Source organism: Buteo buteo, chromosome 31, assembly GCF_964188355.1.
Source record: "Buteo buteo chromosome 31, bButBut1.hap1.1, whole genome shotgun sequence".
Lineage (NCBI taxonomy): Eukaryota > Metazoa > Chordata > Aves > Accipitriformes > Accipitridae > Buteo > Buteo buteo.
This window is the reverse complement of record NC_134201.1, coordinates 2,440,030-2,456,696: the sequence shown is the minus strand read 5'-3', so window position 1 is coordinate 2,456,696 and position 16,667 is coordinate 2,440,030. Positions and strand designations below refer to the sequence as shown.

The 16,667-nt window shown below is 65.4% G+C and overlaps 2 protein-coding genes and 1 long non-coding RNA gene across 4 annotated transcripts; all 3 read right to left on the bottom strand.

Annotated features, from left to right (window-relative positions):
- Window positions 1–538: 538 nt before the first annotated feature.
- Window positions 539–2,479, bottom strand: LOC142026005 (uncharacterized). The gene is made up of 4 exons (XM_075018752.1): window positions 2,452–2,479; window positions 2,224–2,400; window positions 1,687–1,824; window positions 539–1,470 (listed from the first exon to the last, which is right to left on the bottom strand). Exons 1-4 carry the CDS (start codon window positions 2,477–2,479, stop codon window positions 689–691), a joined length of 1,125 nt encoding a protein of 374 aa, XP_074874853.1. The 3' UTR covers window positions 539–688.
- A 98-nt stretch (window positions 2,480–2,577) lies between these two features.
- On the bottom strand, window positions 2,578–3,682 carry LOC142026134 (uncharacterized). The gene is made up of 3 exons (XR_012648777.1): window positions 3,536–3,682; window positions 3,460–3,499; window positions 2,578–2,719 (listed from the first exon to the last, which is right to left on the bottom strand). It is a non-coding gene; the product is annotated as an uncharacterized LOC142026134 (long non-coding RNA).
- Window positions 3,683–6,147: 2,465 nt separating this feature from the next.
- Window positions 6,148–13,608, bottom strand: PLAUR (plasminogen activator, urokinase receptor). 2 transcript variants are annotated; one of them, XM_075018968.1, is made up of 7 exons: window positions 13,533–13,608; window positions 11,704–11,784; window positions 11,446–11,613; window positions 10,687–10,821; window positions 10,101–10,223; window positions 8,472–8,594; window positions 6,148–6,415 (listed from the first exon to the last, which is right to left on the bottom strand). In XM_075018968.1, the coding sequence occupies exons 1-7, from the start codon at window positions 13,579–13,581 to the stop codon at window positions 6,186–6,188; spliced, it is 909 nt and encodes a 302-aa protein (XP_074875069.1). In that variant the 5' UTR covers window positions 13,582–13,608; the 3' UTR covers window positions 6,148–6,185. The 2 variants fall into 2 exon arrangements, with proteins under 2 accessions (XP_074875069.1, XP_074875070.1); XM_075018969.1 differs by lacking the exon at window positions 8,472–8,594.
- Window positions 13,609–16,667: the final 3,059 nt, after the last annotated feature.

Sequence of the window (16,667 nt, the reverse complement as noted above, 5' to 3'; positions counted from 1 at the left end):
CCCAAAACCCAACTGGGAACTTCCCAAAACCCAACTGGGAATCTCCAAAACCCAACCGGGAGCCCCCAAAACCCAACTGGGCACCCCCAAACCCAACCGGGAACACCCCAAAACCCAACTGGGAACCCCCAAAACCCAACTGGGAACCCCCAAATTCAACTGGGAATCCCCAAAACCCAACTGGGAACTTCCCAAATCCCAACTGGGAACCCCAAAACCCAACTGGGAATCCCCAAAATTAAACTGGGAACCTCCCAAACCCAACTGGGAACCCCGAAATCCTACTGGGACCCCCCCACTCCCTCCCGGGATTTTGGGGTCCCCCATATTTTGGGGGGGGAGGGAGGGGCCTCTGTGTATTTATTACAGGTTGTTTTTGGACAAGAAACTCGTTTCTGGTGATTTTTTGGAGGGTGGGGTGGGGCCACACCCATCTCCCCGCCCCACCCCCAAGTCGTCCAGGGGATCCCCCCAAGTGTCTGGGCGTGGCCGGCCACACCCCCAAAAAAACCCCCCACCTTGTTCCACCGCAGCCGTTTATTGTCCCTCCTGCCCCCCAAGTTGGGGGGCGCCCCATAGCGGGGGAGGGGCACTTTGGGGGTTCTCCCCCCCATTGGCCCTGCCGGGGGGGGGGGGGGGGCGGGGCGATTATTGCACACGTGGGGTCTTTTTGGGGTGTCCCCGCCCCTTAGAGGAGGGGCAAGAGCAGGAAGGGGAGGAGCCAACCCGGCCCCCCAAGGGGGTGGCCCCGCCCTTTGACGCCGTCATGGCGCTGGCGGGGCTGCCCCGCCCCCGGGGCCGCTCGGCCGGCGGCCATCTTGTCGCCGGCGGCCATCTTGTCGCCGGCGGCCCCGGCGGGGTCAACAGCCGCCCCGTTGGCGTTGGCCAACTCAACGTTGGCCAAGTCAACGCCGACGGTGACGCCCCTGGTGACGCCGGCGTTGACCTTGGTGATGTCAGCGTTGACCCCGGTGACGTCAGTGTCGACCCTGTTGACCCCGGCGACCCCGTTGGGCTGCGTGGCGGCCATCTTAGGGGTGGTGGCGGCCATCTTGGCCGTGGCATTGACCACATTGACGTTGACGTTGACCCGCCGGTTGGCTTTGGTGGTGCCGGCGGGCGTGCCGGCGGCGCCGGCGGCCATCTTGGTGACGCCGGCAGGCATCTTAGCAGCGCCGGCGGCCATCTCGGTGGCGCCGGCGGGCATCTTGGTGGCGCCGGCGGGCATCTTAGTGGCGCCGGCGGCCATCTTGGTGGCGTTGGGCGTGGCGGTGGGGGCGTGGCCGTGGGGGAGGAGCTCGAGGCGGGGCAAATCGGGGGCGAAGAAGGTCTTATTGGCCAGGTGGCGGTTGCAGAGGTCGCCGGCGCAGCAGGAACCCCTCAGCGCCACGGCGTCGTCCCCCCGGGATTCCTGGGTGCAGCTCTGGTCCCGCACGCAGCCCCGAACTTCCCGCCATAGGGTGACCCCGCCTACAGGGGACGGGCGGGGCTGGTCACCGCCCCGCCCCCCTGCGCCCCACCCACCCCGCCCACGGCCCTATAGGGTCTCCGTGGCCACAAGACCCGCCCAGTAGGGCGCTTGGACCTATACCCGCGCCCTATAGCGAGCACGGGGACCTATAGGGCGGCCGTGCCCCGCCCAGCTCCGCCCTCCCAGTCCCCTCCCAGTCCCCTCCCAGTGCTCACCCAGGCTGAGGGTGACGTTGCCGTGGAAACAGCCCCGCAGGTCGTCGTAGCATTGGACGACGGCGTCGGGGGGGCAGGGCCCGTCGTCGGGGCACCCGTAACAGCGCAGCCCATTGGCCACCCGCCCGCTCGCGTTGCCTGGCAACCGCCCAGGGGGCGGGGTCAGCGATGCCCCGCCCCCACTGCCCCTTACGGCCCCCAGTGCCACCCAGTAAACTCCCAGTCCCCTCCAGTCTATCCCAGTGCCCCCCAGTCCCTCCCAGTTCCCTCCCAGCCTATCCCAGTTGCCTCCCAGTCCCCACCCAGTCCCCACCCAGTCCCCACCCAGCCCCTCCCAGTCCCCCCCAGTCCCTCCCAATCCCCTCCCAGTCTATCCCAGTCGCCTCCCAGTCCCCCCCAGTCCCTCCCAATTCCCCCCAGTCCTTCCCAGTCTATCCCACTCCCTCCCAGCCTATCCCAGTCCCCACCCAGTCCCCACCCAGTCCCCACCCAGCCCCTCCCAGTCCCCTCCCAGTCTATCCCAGTCCATCCCAGTACCGGGCAGGGGCAGGGCTCCCTCCAGCCCCAGTGGGAGCTCCCCGTTGCAGCCCCCCCCTTCCCGGCACTGGTGTCTCCTGACGAAGACGACGAGGCCGAAGAGCTCCAAGGCCCGGGCGTTGGCTCCCGCCTGGCCCCGCCCGCAGCCCCGCCCGCCCAGCGAGAACCGCCCGTGACCTGGGAAAAGGGGGGACACAGGGATTATTGGGGGGTGGGGGGGGTACGAACCTGGGGGTCCTGCCCCACATCTCCCCATAGATGGGACCTGGGTGTTTGTGCCCCACATCTCCCATGGAAAGGACCCCCATGTCCCAGCCCCACATCTCCCCATAGAACAGACTCCCATGTCCTGCCCCACATCTCCCCACAGAAAAGACCCAGGCATCCTGCCCCACATGTCCCCACAGAAGGGATCCTGGTGTCCCAGCCCCACATCTCCCCATAGAAAGGACCCCCATGTCCGGGCTGCACGTCTCCCCATAGAAAAGACCCCCATCTCCCAGCCCCACATCTCCCCACAGAAAGGACCCCGGCGTCCAGCCCCACATCTCCCCATAGAACAGACCCCCATCTCCCAGCCCCACATTCCCCTATAGAAAGGACCCACATGTCCTGCCCCACATCTCGCCATAGAAAAGACCCAGGTGTTTGTGCCCCACATCTCCCCATAGGAAGGACAAAGGTGTCCCTGCCCCACATCTCCCCATAGAAAGGACCCCCATGTCCCAGCCCCACACCTCCCCATAGGAGGGGTCCTGGTGTCCCAGCCCCACACCTCCCTATAACCAGTGGACCCATATCTTTGGGGCCCACATCAGCCCCACAACTAACAAACCCACGTCTCCAGCCCCACATCTCCCCATAGAAAGGATGTGGGTGTTTGTGCCCCACATCTCCCTATAGAAGGCACCTGGGTGTTCCAGCCCCACATCTCCCCACAGAACAGACCCCCATCTCCCAGCCCCACATCTCCCCATAGAAGGGACCTGGGTGTTTGTGCCCCACATCTCGCTATAGAAAGGACAAAGGTGTCCCTGCCCCACATCTCCCCATAGAAGGGACCATGACATCCAGCCCCACATGACATCCAGCCCCACATCTCCCCACAGAAAGGACCCACATGTCCTGCCCCACATCTCCCCATAGAAAGGACGCAGGTGTTTGTGCCCCCCCATCTCCCTATAGAAGGGACCTGAGTGTTTGTGCCCCACATCTCCCCATAGAAGGGACCATGACATCCAGCCCCACATCTCCCCATAGAACAGACCCCCATCTCCTGCCCCACATCTCCCCATACATGGGACCCAGATACTTGTGCCCCACATCTCCCTATAGAAGGGATCCCAGTGTCCCAGCCCCACATCTCCCCATAGACAGGACCCCCATGTTCTGCCCCACATCTCCCTATAGATGAGACCCCCCATCTCCTGCCCCACATCTCCCCATAGAACAGACCCCCATGTCCCAGCCCCACATCTCCCCACAGAAACGCCCCCCCCCCGCCTCCTGCCCCACACCTCCCCACTCACTCCACGTCACGGCCGCCCAGGCCTCAGCGCAGACGTCGCTCTCGGGGGGGCAGGTGACGTTGGTGGCCCCACGGCAGGTCCCGTCCTCCGCCCCACAGCTCAGGCACTCCAGCCCCACGGCGCCTGCCCCACACGTCACCCGCCCCACACCGTGTATGTGGGTACGGGGGGGGGGGGTGACGGGGGCCCCACCCTGCCCGCGGGGACGCGTCCCCACGGACGCTCGACCTGTCTCAGCCTGTCCCGGCCCGACCCACGGCGCGACCCACGGCGCGCCCTGACACCCCCTCCGCTCCCCTGACACCCCTCTGCCCCACAGCAGCCCAGCCCCACAGATCTGAACTGCTGACAACCCCCCTGCCCCATAGCTTCTGCCCCACAGATCCCCTGACACCCCTCTGTCCCTGCCCCATAGCGTCCCAGCCCCATAGCCCTGGCCCCTGACACCCCCCTGCCCCATGGCAGACCAGCCCCATAGTCCTGACCCCTGACAACCCCTCTGCCCCATAGCTCCTGCCCCATAGATCCCCTGACAACCCCCCTGCCCCACAGAACTCCTGCCCCACAGCTCCCCTGACACCCCCCTGCCCCATAACAGCCCTGCCCCATAAGTGTTGACTCCTGACAACCCCTCTGCCCCACAGTTCCTGCCCCATGGATCCCTTGACAACCCCCCTGCCCCATAGCAGCCCTGCCCTATAGACCTGAACTCCTGACAACCCCCCCTGCCCCACATAACTCCTGCCCCACGGCTCCCCTGACACCCCCCTGCCCCATAACAGCCCTGCCCCATAGACCTGAACTGACACCCCCCCCTGCCCCACAGTTCCTGCCCCACAGATCCTCTGACACCCCCCTGCCCCACATCTCCCCTGACACCCCTCTGTCCCTGCCCCATAGCGTCCCAGCCCCATAGCCCTGTCCCCCGACACCCCCCCTGCCCCATAGCGTCCCAGCCCCACAATCCTGACCTCCTGACACGCCCCCTGCCCCACAGCCCCCAGCCCCACAGCTCCAGCCCCACAGCTCCCAACACCCCCCCCACAGCTCCCTGCCCCACAGCAGCCCCCCAACATGCCCCCCCGCCCCCACCGTGGACCCCAACAGCCCCAGCCCCACGGCTCCTGCCCCCCCCCAATCCCTGCCCCCCAAGTCCCCCCCCTCTGCCCCCCAAGTCCCGTCCCTGCCCCATACCTGGCAGCAGCAGCAGCAGCGGCAGCAGCCGGGCCCCCCCCCCCATATCCCGGCCCCACATCTCGGCCTTGCCCGTGCTATGGGGCGCAGCCGCCCCGATTTATGGGAGCGGAGAAAAGGGTGGGGCGAGGGTGGGGGGCCCCCGGGGCTCCCCACCCCATAGCACGGCCCACAGCACCCCACGGCCCGACCCACGGACTCCCTGCCCCACGGCCGGCCCGCGGGATCTCCGCCCCATAGATCTGACCCATAGTGCGGCCCCAGAGCAGTAACCCTCCTGATCCTGCCCCATAGCCCTGCCCTATAGCACAGTCCCTATAGCCCTGCCCCATAACCTTGCCTATAGCTCTGCCCTATAGCCCTGCCCCATAATCTTGCCCTATAGAGCAGCCCCATAGCTCTGCCCCATAATCTTGCCCCATAACTTTGCCCCATAGCCCTGCCCCATAACCTTGCCCTATAGCCCTGCCCCATATCCTTGCCCCATAGCCCTGCCCCATAACCTTGCCCCATAACTTTGCCCTATAGCCCTGTCCTATAGCCCTGCCCCATAACCTTGCCCCATAACCTTCCCCCATAGCTCTGCCCCATAGCTCTGCTCCATAACCTTGTCCTATAGCTCTGCCCTGTAGCCCTGCCCCATAATCTTGCCCTATAGAGCAGCCCCATAGCCCTGCCCCATATCCTTGCCCCATAACCTTCCCCCATAGCTCTGCCCCATAGCTCTGCCCCATAACCTTGCCCTATAGCTCTGCCCTATAGCCCTGTCCTGTAGCCCTGCCCCATAACCTTGCCCCATAACCTTCCCCCATAGCTCTGCCCCATAACCTTCCCCCACAGCCCTGCCCCACAGCCGTTCCCACAGCCCAGCCCAAACCCATTGAGTCACCCTCCCCCCCCCCCAAAGTGAGTCACACCCCATAGACGGGGGGGGGGGAGGGGGGGGAGGGGGTGCCCCACCCTGCCCCACCCTGCCCCACATAGGAGGGGCCCAAACACCTGGGGGGGGTGGGGCAGGGTGGGGCGCAGCCCCCCCCCCCAGTTTGGGGGTTGGAGGGGGGGGAAACAAGGGGGGGGGGTGTCACTCCCCTCCCCCCCTGAGGCAGCAGTGCAATCAATTAAAATCCTTTAATTAATTAATTATAAATAAGGGGGGGGGTGTCCGCACCCCGCACACTCAGGGTGGGGTTTTTTTTTGGGGGGGGGGGGGGGTCCAGGCCCCACAGAATTGCCCCACACTTAGATGATGTGTGGGGCAGCGAGGAGGAGGAGGAGGAGGAGGCCGAAGGCGCTGGAGGCCCCGGGGGGGGCGGCGGAGGGAGGGGGGGGGTCCCCGGGCAGGCGGTTGCAGAGCGACCCACGGCAGCAGTGGGGCAGGGCCCCCCCCCGCAGCCCCCCGACCCCCAGGGGGGTCTCGCACCAGGCGGGGGTGGCGCAGCCCCGAACCAGCCAGGGCTCCCCCGAGGGGCCTGGGGGGGGGAACGGGGGGGGTCAGGGACACGGAGGGACCCCCCAGCCCCAGAGAGACACCCCCAGACCCATAGAGACACCCCCAGCCCCATAGGGATCCCCCCAGCCCCATAGAATCCCATAGAGATCCCTCAGCCCCATAGAGACCCCCCAGCCCCATAGAGACACCCCCAGCCCCATAGGGACCCCCCCAGACCCATAGAATCCCATAGAGATCCCTCAGCCCCATAGAGACCCCCCAGCCCCATAGAGACACCGCCAGCCCCATAGGGACCCCCCAGCCCCATAGAACACCATAGAGATGCCCCAGCCCCATAGAGACCCCCCAGCCCCATAGAGACCCCCCCTCAAGACTTCCCCAGCCCCACAGATGTTGCCCCACAGACCCCCCCCCCCAGTCCCGTAGAATACCCCCTTCCCCATAGAGGTTGCCCCATAGAATACCCCCAGCCCCATAGTTTGCCCCATAGATCCCCCCCAGCCCCACAGATCCCCCCAGCCCCACATTTCCCCCAGCCCCACACGTCCCCCCAACCCCACATTTCCCCCCCAGCCCCATAGATGTTGCCCCCCAGACCCCCCCAGCCCCATAGTTTGCCCCATAGAATCTCTCAGCCCCATAGATGTTGCCCCACACACACCCCCCAGCCCCATAGAGTTTGCCCCACAGACCCTCCCCAGCCCCACAGATCCCCCCCAGCCCCATAGATGTTTCCCCCAGCCCCACATTTCCCCCCCAGCCCCATAGATGTTTCCCCCAGCCCCACATTTCCCCCCCAGCCCCACAGATGTTTCCCCCAGCCCCACATTCCCCCCCAGCCCCATAGATGTTGCCCTCCAGCCCCATAGTTTGCCCCACAGATCCCCCCCAGCCCCATAGATCCCCCCCCAGCCCCACACATCCCCCCCAGCCCCATAGATGTTGCCCCCCAGGCCCTCCCCAGCCCCACATTTTCCCCCCAGCCCCATAGATGTTGCCCCCCAGGCCCTCCCCAGCCCCACATTTGCCCCCCAGACCCATAGATGTTGTCCCCCAGCCCCACATTTTCCCCCCCAGCCCCATAGATGTTGCCCCCCCAGCCCCATAGTTTGCCCCCTAGAATCCCCCAGCCCCACAGATGTTGTCCCCCAGCCCCACATTTTCCCCCCAGCCCCATAGATGTTGCCCCCCCAGCCCCATAGTTTGCCCCACAGATCCCCCCCAGCCCCATAGATCCCCCCCCAGCCCCACACATCCCCCACAGCCCCATAGATGTTGCCCCCCAGGCCCTCCCCAGCCCCACATTTTCCCCCCAGCTCCATAGATGTTGCCCCCATTTCCCCCCCAGCCCCATGGATGTTGCCCCCATTTCCCCCCCAGCCCCATAGTTTGCCCCATAGAATCCCCCAGCCCCATAGATCCGCCCAGCCCCACATTTCCCCCCCAGCCCCATAGATGTTGCCCCCCAGCCCCATAGTTTGCCCCATAGAACCCCCCCAGCCCCATAGATGTTGCCCCCCAGGCCCTCCCCAGCCCCACATTTTCCCCCCCAGCCCCATAGATGTTGCCCCCCAGCCCCACATTTTCCCCCCCAGCCCCATAGATGTTGCCCCCCAGCCCCATAGTTTGCCCCATAGAATCCCCCAGCCCCATAGATCTGCCCAGCCCCACATTTCCCCCCCAGCCCCATAGATGTTGCCCCCCAGCCCCACATTTTCCCCCCCAGCCCCATAGATGTTGCCCCCCAGCCCCACATTTCCCCCCCCAGCCCCATAGATGTTGCCCCCAGCCCCATAGTTTGCCCCATAGAATCCCCCAGCCCCATAGATCCGCCCAGCCCCACATTTTCCCCCCCAGCCCCATAGATGTTGTCCCCCAGCCCCACATTTTCCCCCCAGCCCCATAGATGTTGCCCCCATTTGCCCCCCAGCCCCATAGATGTTGCCCTCCCAGGCCCTCCCCAGCCCCACATTTTCCCCCCCAGCCCCATAGATGTTGCCCCCCAGCCCCATAGTTTGCCCCCTAGAATCCCCCCAGCCCCATAGAACCCCCCCAGCCCCCCAGACCCCCCCCACCGTAGGTCCTGGCGAGGGCGCAGCGGCTCCGCCCCCCCCCGCAGGGCAGCACTTGGGGGGCGCAGTGGGGCTCGGGCCCCTCGCAGGCCCAGCAGCGCAGCCCCACGGGGGGCGGCTCCTCCCCTGCGCCGGGACAAACCAGAGTGGGCCGGGGACCCTGGCTGGGGGGGCGGCTCCCCACCCCCACCCAGCACCCAGCGGTGCCCCCTCCCAGTTTATCCCAGTCTATCCCAGTATGACCCAGTTCCCTCCCAGCGGATCCCAGTATATCCCAGTAACCCCCAATCACCTCCCAGTTTATCCCAGTCCCTCCCAGTGGATCCCAGTATATCCCAGTAACCCCGACCCCCTCCCAGTCTATCCCAGTCCGCTCCCAGTTTATCCCAGTATATCCCAGTAACCCCCATCCCCTCCCAGTCTATCCCAGTCTATCCCAGTATGACCCAGTTCCCTCCCAGTGTCTCCCAGTGTCTCCCAGTATATCCCAGTAACCCCCGACCCCCTCCCAGCTCCCTCCCAGTATGACCCAGTCCCTCCCAGCTCCCTCCCAGTTTATCCCAGTATATCCCAGTATGACCCAGTTCCCTCCCAGTGTCTCCCAGTATATCCCAGTAACCCCCATCCCCTCCCAGTTTATCCCAGCTCCCTCCCAGTTTATCCCAGTTCCCTCCCAGTGTCTCCCAGTATATCCCAGTTACCCCTAGACCCCTCCCAGCCCCCTCCCAGTATATCCCAGTAACCCCCCAACCCCCTCCCAGCTCCCTCCCAGTCTATCCCAGTCCCTCCCAGTTCCCTCCCAGTGTCTCCCAGTATATCCCAGTAACCCCCATCCCCTCCCAGCCCTCTCCCAGTCTCCTCCCAGTCTATCCCAGTCCGCTCCCAGTATGACCCAGTCCCCTCCCAGTGAATCCCAGTCTATCCCAGTAACCCCTAGACCCCTCCCAGTCCCTCCCAGCCCCCTCCCAGTATATCCCAGTGCCCCCCAAACCCCTCCCAGTTCCCTCCCAGTGTCTCCCAGTCTATCCCAGTAACCCCCATCCCCTCCCAGTTTATCCCAGTCTATCCCAGTATGACCCAGTCCCTCCCAGTGTCTCCCAGTTCCCTCCCAGCAGATCCCAGTATATCCCAGTAACCCCCAATCCCCTCCCAGTTTATCCCAGTCTCCTCCCAGTCTATCCCAGTCTGTTCCCAGTATGACCCAGTGTCTCCCAGTTCCCTCCCAGTGTCTCCCAGTTCCATTCCCAGTCTCCTCCCAGTCTATCCCAGTCCGCTCCCAGTATGACCCAGTTCCCTCCCAGTGGATCCCAGTATATCCCAGTAACCCCTAGACCCCTCCCAGCCCCCTCCCAATCCCCTCCCAGTCCCTCCCAGTTTATCCCAGTTTATCCCAGTCTGCTCCCAGTATAAGCCAGTTCCCTCCCAGTGTCTCCCAGTATATCCCAGTGTCTCCCAGTATATCCCAGTAACCCCTAGACCCCTCCCAGCCCCCTCCCAGTCCCCTCCCAAACCCCTCCCAGTCCCTCCCAGCCCCCTCCCAGTATATCCCAGTATATCCCAGTATCCCCTAGACCCCTCCCAGTCTATCCCAGTTTATCCCAGTCCATCCCAGTATCCCCCAGTCCCCCTCACCCGGCTCGCACTGGTCGCTCTGGCAGCAGCTCAGCGCCACCCGCCGGCCCCGCCCACTGTCCAGCGCCAGCAAACCCCGGCACGCGCCGGCGCGGCCACACCCACGGATCCGCCCCTCCCCCACTGCGGGAAAAAAAAAAAAAAAAAAAAAAAAGGGGGGGGAGGGGGAGGGGAGGGGCTTCCGGGTCAGGCACCGCCCCTCCCCCCCCTCCTCCCCCACCCCCACCCCACCCCAAAAAAGGGGACGCGGGGGTCTGAGTGTAGGCACCGCCCCTCCCCCCACCCCCGTTAGCCCCTCCCCCCACCGCTCCCCCCATCAGCCCCTCCCCCCATCAGCCCCCCCCCCCCCAACCAGGGGACCCCGGGAAACCCCTCCCCCACCCCCCCAAATTAAAAAAAAAAGGGGACAGAGGGGTCTGCCCCTCCCCCCCCTCCCCCACCCCTTCCCCTCCCCCCACCCTCCCCAAAAAAGGGATTCCCGCCATTCCACCCCTCCCCCCACCCCCCTTTTTTTTCAAATTAAAAAATAAATAAAAATTAAATTATTTTTTTTAGGGCGTGGTTCCCCCCTCGGCCCCTCCCCCACCTTCCCCGGGCCCGCGGGTGATGACGTCAAGGCAGTAATCGGTGGGGCGGGGGCAGGGCAGGGCCGCCAGCGGGGCGTGGCAGGAGCCGTCGGACGCGTCGCAGGTCGGGCACAGCAGGGGGCGCGCTGCGGGGGCTGGGTGGGGCGCGGGGGGCGGGGTCAGCCGGGCCACGCCCAGACCCACCCACCCACGCTCCCACCCAAAGGGGTTGTGGGGTTTGGGGGGGGAAGTTCCCCCCCAAAAGTAATAATAAGAAGAAATGGGAATGGGGTGGGGGGAGGGGTTGGGTGCGGCAGGGGGGCGGGGTCAGGGGGGCCCACGCCCAGCCCCCCCCACCCCCACCCAAAGAGGGGAGGGGGGGAAGGTTGTGGGGTTTGTGGGGTTTCCCCCCCAAAATATAATAATGATAAAAAATGGGAGGGGGTGGGAGGGGCTGGGTGGGGCAGGGGGGTGGGGTCAGTGGGGCCCCACCCAGCCCCACCCACCCCTGCCCCCACCCAAAGACGTTGTGGTGTTTGTGTGTGGGGGGTCTCCTCCAAAAAAATATAATAATGGTAAAAAATGGGAGGGGGGGGGAGGGGATGGGTGGGGCAGAGGGGCGGGGTCACCGGGGCCACACCCAGCCCCACCCAGCCCCACCCAAAAAAAGGTTGTGGGGTTTATGGGGGGTTTCGCCCGCAAAAAATAATGAAAAATGATGGGAGGTGGGTGGGGGGGTTGGGTCTGGGGGTGGGGGGGGTCGGGGCGTGTCCACTCACGTGAGCGGGGCGGGGCAGCGGGGGCGGGGCAGTCGCCGTCCCCTCCCCCCCGGCAGCGCTCCTCCCGCAGCGTCACCACCTCCCCGTGGGAGCGGAAGGTGACGACGACGACGTCGGGGGGTCCCGCCAGGTCGCAGCCCCCCTCCTCCTGCCGCAGGACCCGCCCCCCTGGGTGGGGAGAGGTCAGAGGTCAGAGGTCGGCCTCCGCCCGTGACCTTTGCCCTCTGACCCCCAACCCCTCCCCCCGCAGGGTCTCACCCGTCAGGGTCGTCAGGGTCGTCCGGCGACACACGTCCAGGGGGGAGGGGCAGGGGATGTCGCCGCAGCGCAGGGCGGGGGCTGGGCGGGGAAAAAGGGGGGGAGGGGCGAATGGGGGAGGGGCCCCGGGTGCCACACCCATGCTGCCCCATAGATGGGACCCACAGATCCTGCCCCACAGCGCCCCATAGATGGGACCATGACATTCTACCCCACATCTCCCCATAGAACAGACCCACACATCCAGCCCCACATCTCCCCATAGAAAAGACTCGGGTGTTTGTGCCCCACATCTCCCCATAGATGGGACCCCCATCTCCTGCCCCCCATCTCCCGCCCCCCATCTCCCTATAGGAAGGACCCAGGTGTCCTGCCCCACATCTCCCCATAGATGCAACCCACAGCTCCTGCCCCACAGCACCCCATAGATGGGACCCGGGTGTTTGTGCCCCACATCTCCCCATAGGAGGGACCCACATCTCCTGCCCCACTTCTCCCCATAGAAAGAACTGTGACATCCTGCCCCACATCTCCCCATAGAACAGACCCACAGCTCCTGCCCCACAGTGCCCCATAGATGGGACCCAGGTGTCCCAGCCCCACATCTCCCCATAGAAAGGACCATGACATCCTGCCCCACATCTCCCCATAGATGGGACCCGGGTGTTTGTGCCCCACATCTCCCCATAGAACAGACCCACATGTCCCTGCCCCACATCTCCCCGCAGAAGGGACCATGACGTCCAGCCCCGCATCTCCCCATAGAAAGGCCCGTGACATCCTGCCCCACGTCTCCCTACAGATGAGACCCACATCTCCCCATAGACAGGACCCCCATGTCCCAGCCCCACATCTGCCCATAGATGCGACCCACAGCTCCTGCCCCACATCTCCCCACAGAAAGGATGTGGGTGTTTGTGCCCCACATCTCCCCATAGGAACGACCTGGTGTCTGGCCCCACATTTCCCCATAGATGTGACCCACAGCTCCTGCCCCACACCACCCCATAGAAAGGACCATGACATCCTGCCCCACATCTCCCCATAGGAACAACCTGGGTGTTTGTGCCCCACGTCTCCCCATAAGAGGGACCCACAGCTCCTGCCCCACAGTGCCCCATAGATGGAACCCACAAGTCCAGCCCCACATCTCCCCATAGAAAGGACCCGGGTGTTTGTGCCCCACATCTCCCTATAGAAGGGACCTGCGTGTCCTGCCCCACATCTCCCCATAGACACAACCCCCATCTCCTGCCCCACATCTCCCCATAGAACAGACCCCCGTGTTCTGCCCCACATCTCCCCATAGAAAGGACCCCGATGTTTGTGCCCACATCTCCTATAGACCTGCCCCCCCCCCCTCCCCCCGAACTGACCCCCACATCCCACACTGACTCACGGAAGAAGCCCCCCCCTCCCCCCCCCCCCCCCCCATGACTCAGCCCCCACATCCTGCCCTCAGCCCCTCCCCCCCCCCAGCACGGACCGAAGAATCCGGCACCCCTCCCCCCCCCCCCCAAAAAAAGAACCGGACAGACCCACAACTGTGGGGCAGGAGCGACCCCCACCCCCCCTTAAGTTCCCCACCCCCCCTCCCCTCCCCCCCCCAGAATGGACCCCACCCCTCCCCCCCAAAATGACTCCCAGCCCCCCCCACCCCTCCCCCACCCCAAAAGGGTCCCAAACACCCCCCGCCCCTCCCCCACCCCCGGAAAAAAAGGGGGACCCAGGAGTTCAGAGGACCCAGGGTGGGGGGGGAGGGGGGGGGGGGGAGGGGATGGGGGGGTGGGGGGGAGGGGTGGGGGAGGGGGGGGTGGGGGGAGGGGTACCTGGCACCAGCAGCGCCGCCAGCAGCGCCCACCCCCACCCCAGGCCCATGGCGGGATTCGAACCCACGACCGCGGGCCGGGCCTTATAACGGGGGAGGGGGAGGGGCGTGGCCGGACGCCCCTCCCCCTCCCCTCCCCTCCCCCCCCCGCCCCAATCTCCCTGGATTCTTTTTTTGAGGAAGGAAATGAGGAAAGATGGTGGGGGGTGGGGGAGGGGCGGGGGGGGTGGGGGAGGGGTGTCGCTGGATGCCCATGGGGGGGACCCCGCCCCCTCGAAATTTTGTGGGGGGGGTGGGGGAGGGGTCGCAGGCCCCACCCCTCAAAAAGAAATAATCGAGACCACGCGCGGAGGCGGCGAATCACGTTGGGTTTTATTAAGGCGAGGTCGTGACCCGTGTTGGGGGGGAGGGGCAGGATTGGGGGAGGGGTCTTGGTGGGGAGGGGTGGGGGAGGGTTTTGGGGGGAGGGGTCTCGGGAAAGGGGGGTTTTGGGGGTGGGGTGGTGGAGCCAATGGGAGGCCGTAATAAATAGGGGGTGGGGGAGGGGTGGTCAGAGGAAGAGGAGGGGGAGGGGCAGGAGGAGGAGGAGGAGGGGGAGGGGGGGAGGGGGGGGGGAGGCCCCCGAAAACTCTTGGGGTCCCCCCGGAGCCGCCGTCACGGGGAAGGCGGCGGCAGGTGGGGCAGGGGGCGGGCAGCGGTTGGGGGGTGGGGGCGGGGCGGGGCGGGCGGCCTGGGGGTCGTGACCCGGGGCGGGGGCTGGGCGGGGCCTCCATGGCGACGTCCCCGCGGGCGGCCGCCGTGACGTCATCGCGTCCTTGGGACACGGCGGAGGGTCCGCCGCGGTGGTGCATCTCGGGGGCTTCGGTGAGGCCGGGTTGGGCCGTCGCCTCCGTGGTGACGTCATCCACGGGGGGCCACCATGACGTCCTCACCTCCTTGGGACGCGGTGGCGGGTCCCACCGTGGTCGTGTCCCCTCTGTAGACCATGGTGACATCACCCAACGTGGCTCCGGGGGCTTCGGTGACACCGGGTTGGTCCGTCCCTCCATGGCGACGTCCCCATGGGTGGCCACCATGACGTTGTCACCTTCTTGGGACACGGTGACGGGTCCTACCACGGTGGTGGCATCTCTGTAGACATCAGTGACGTGGCCCACAGTGTCCCGGGTCTTCGGTGACACCGGGTTGGTTCGTCCCCTCCATGGTGATGTCACTCTGGGTGGCCACCATGACGTTGTCCCCATCTTGGGACATGGTGATGGTCCCACCGTGGTCGTGTCCCCTCTGTAGACCATGGTGACATCACCCAAAGTGTCCCCGGGGTCTTCGGTGACACCAGGTTGGTCCGTCCCCTCCATGGCAACATCCCCACGGGTGCCCACCATGACGTGTCCCCTCCTTGAGACGTGGCAACGGGTCCCACCACGGTGGTGGCATCTCTGTAGACCTCGGTGACGTGGCCAAAGTGTCCCTGGGGTCTTCGGTGACGCCGGGTCCTTCCGTCCCCTCCACCAGGACGTCCCCACCGTGGGCCACCGCAGCCGGGTCACATCCCTGGGACACGGTGACGGTCCCACCACGGTGGTGGCATCTCCGTAGACCTCGGTGACGTCCCCAGAGCAGTTGATGACACCGGGACCTTCTGTCCCCTCCACCAGGACATCTCCACCGTTGGCCACCGCGGCTTCGTCACCTCCTTGGGACGCGGTGGCGGGTCCACCGTGGTCGTGTCCCCTCTATAGACCATGGTGACATCACCCAACGTGGCTCCGGGGTCTTTGGTGACACCGGGTTGGTCTGTCCCCTCCATGGCGACGTCATCATGGGTGGCCACCATGACATTGTCCCCATCTTGGGACACGGTGACGGGTCTTGCCACGGTGGTGGCATCTCTGTAGACCTCGGTGACGTGGTCCGATGTGGCTTGGGGTCTTCGGTGACATCGCGTCCTTCTGTCCCCTCCATGGCGACGTCACCACGGGTGGCCACCATGACGTTGTCACCTCCTTGGGACGCGGTGACGGGTGCCACCGTGGTCGTGTCCCCTCTGTAGACCATGGTGACATCACCCAACGTGGCTCCGGGGGCTTCGGTGACATCATGTCCCTCATCCCCTCGATGGCGACATTCCCATGGGTGGCCACCATGACACTGTCCTCTTCTTGGGACACGGTGACAGGTCCTACCATGGTGGTGGCATCTCTGTAGACCTCGGTGACGTGGCCTAATGTGGGTCTGGGGTCTTCGGTGACACCGGGTTGGTCCGTCCCCTCCATGGCGACGTCCCCGTGGGTGGCCACCATGACGTTGTCACCTTCTTGGGACACGGTGACAGGTCCCACCGTGGTCGTGTCCCCTCTGTAGACCATGGTGACATCACCCAACATGGCTCTGGGGTCTTCGGTGATATCGGGTTGGTTCGTCCCCTCCATGGTGATGTCACTCTGGGTGGCCACCATGATGTTGTCCCATTCTTGGGACACGGTGGCAGGTCCCACCACGGTGGTGGCATCTCTGTAGACCTCGGTGACGTGGCCCAAAGTGTCCCCGGGGTCTTTCGGTGACGCCGGGTCCTTCCGTCCCCTCCACCAGGACGTCTCCACCGTGGGCCACCGCAGCCGGGTCACATCCCTGGGACACAATGATGGGTCCCGCCACGGTGGTGGCATCTCCGTAGACCTCGGTGACGTCCCCGGAGCAGTTGGTGACACCGGGACCTTTAGTCCCCTCCACCAGGACGTCTCCACCATTGGCCACCGCAGCTTCGTCACCTCCTTGGGATGCAGTGACGGGTCCCACCGTGGTCGTGTCCCCTCTGTAGACCATGGTGACATCACCCAACGTGGCTCCGGGGTCTTCGGTGACACCAGGTTGGTCCGTCCTCTCCATGGCGACGTCCCCATGGGTGGCCACCATGACGTTGTCACCTCCTTGGGACATGGTGACAGGTTTTGCCACGGTGGTGGCATCTCTGTAGACATCAGTGACGTGGCCCACAGTGTCCCCGGGGTCTTCGGTGACGCCAGGTCCTTCTGTCCCCTCCATGGCGACGTCCCCATGGGTGGCCACCATGACGTTGTCCCCGTCTTGGGACCTGGTGACGGGTCTTGCCACGGTGGTGGCATCTCTGTAGACC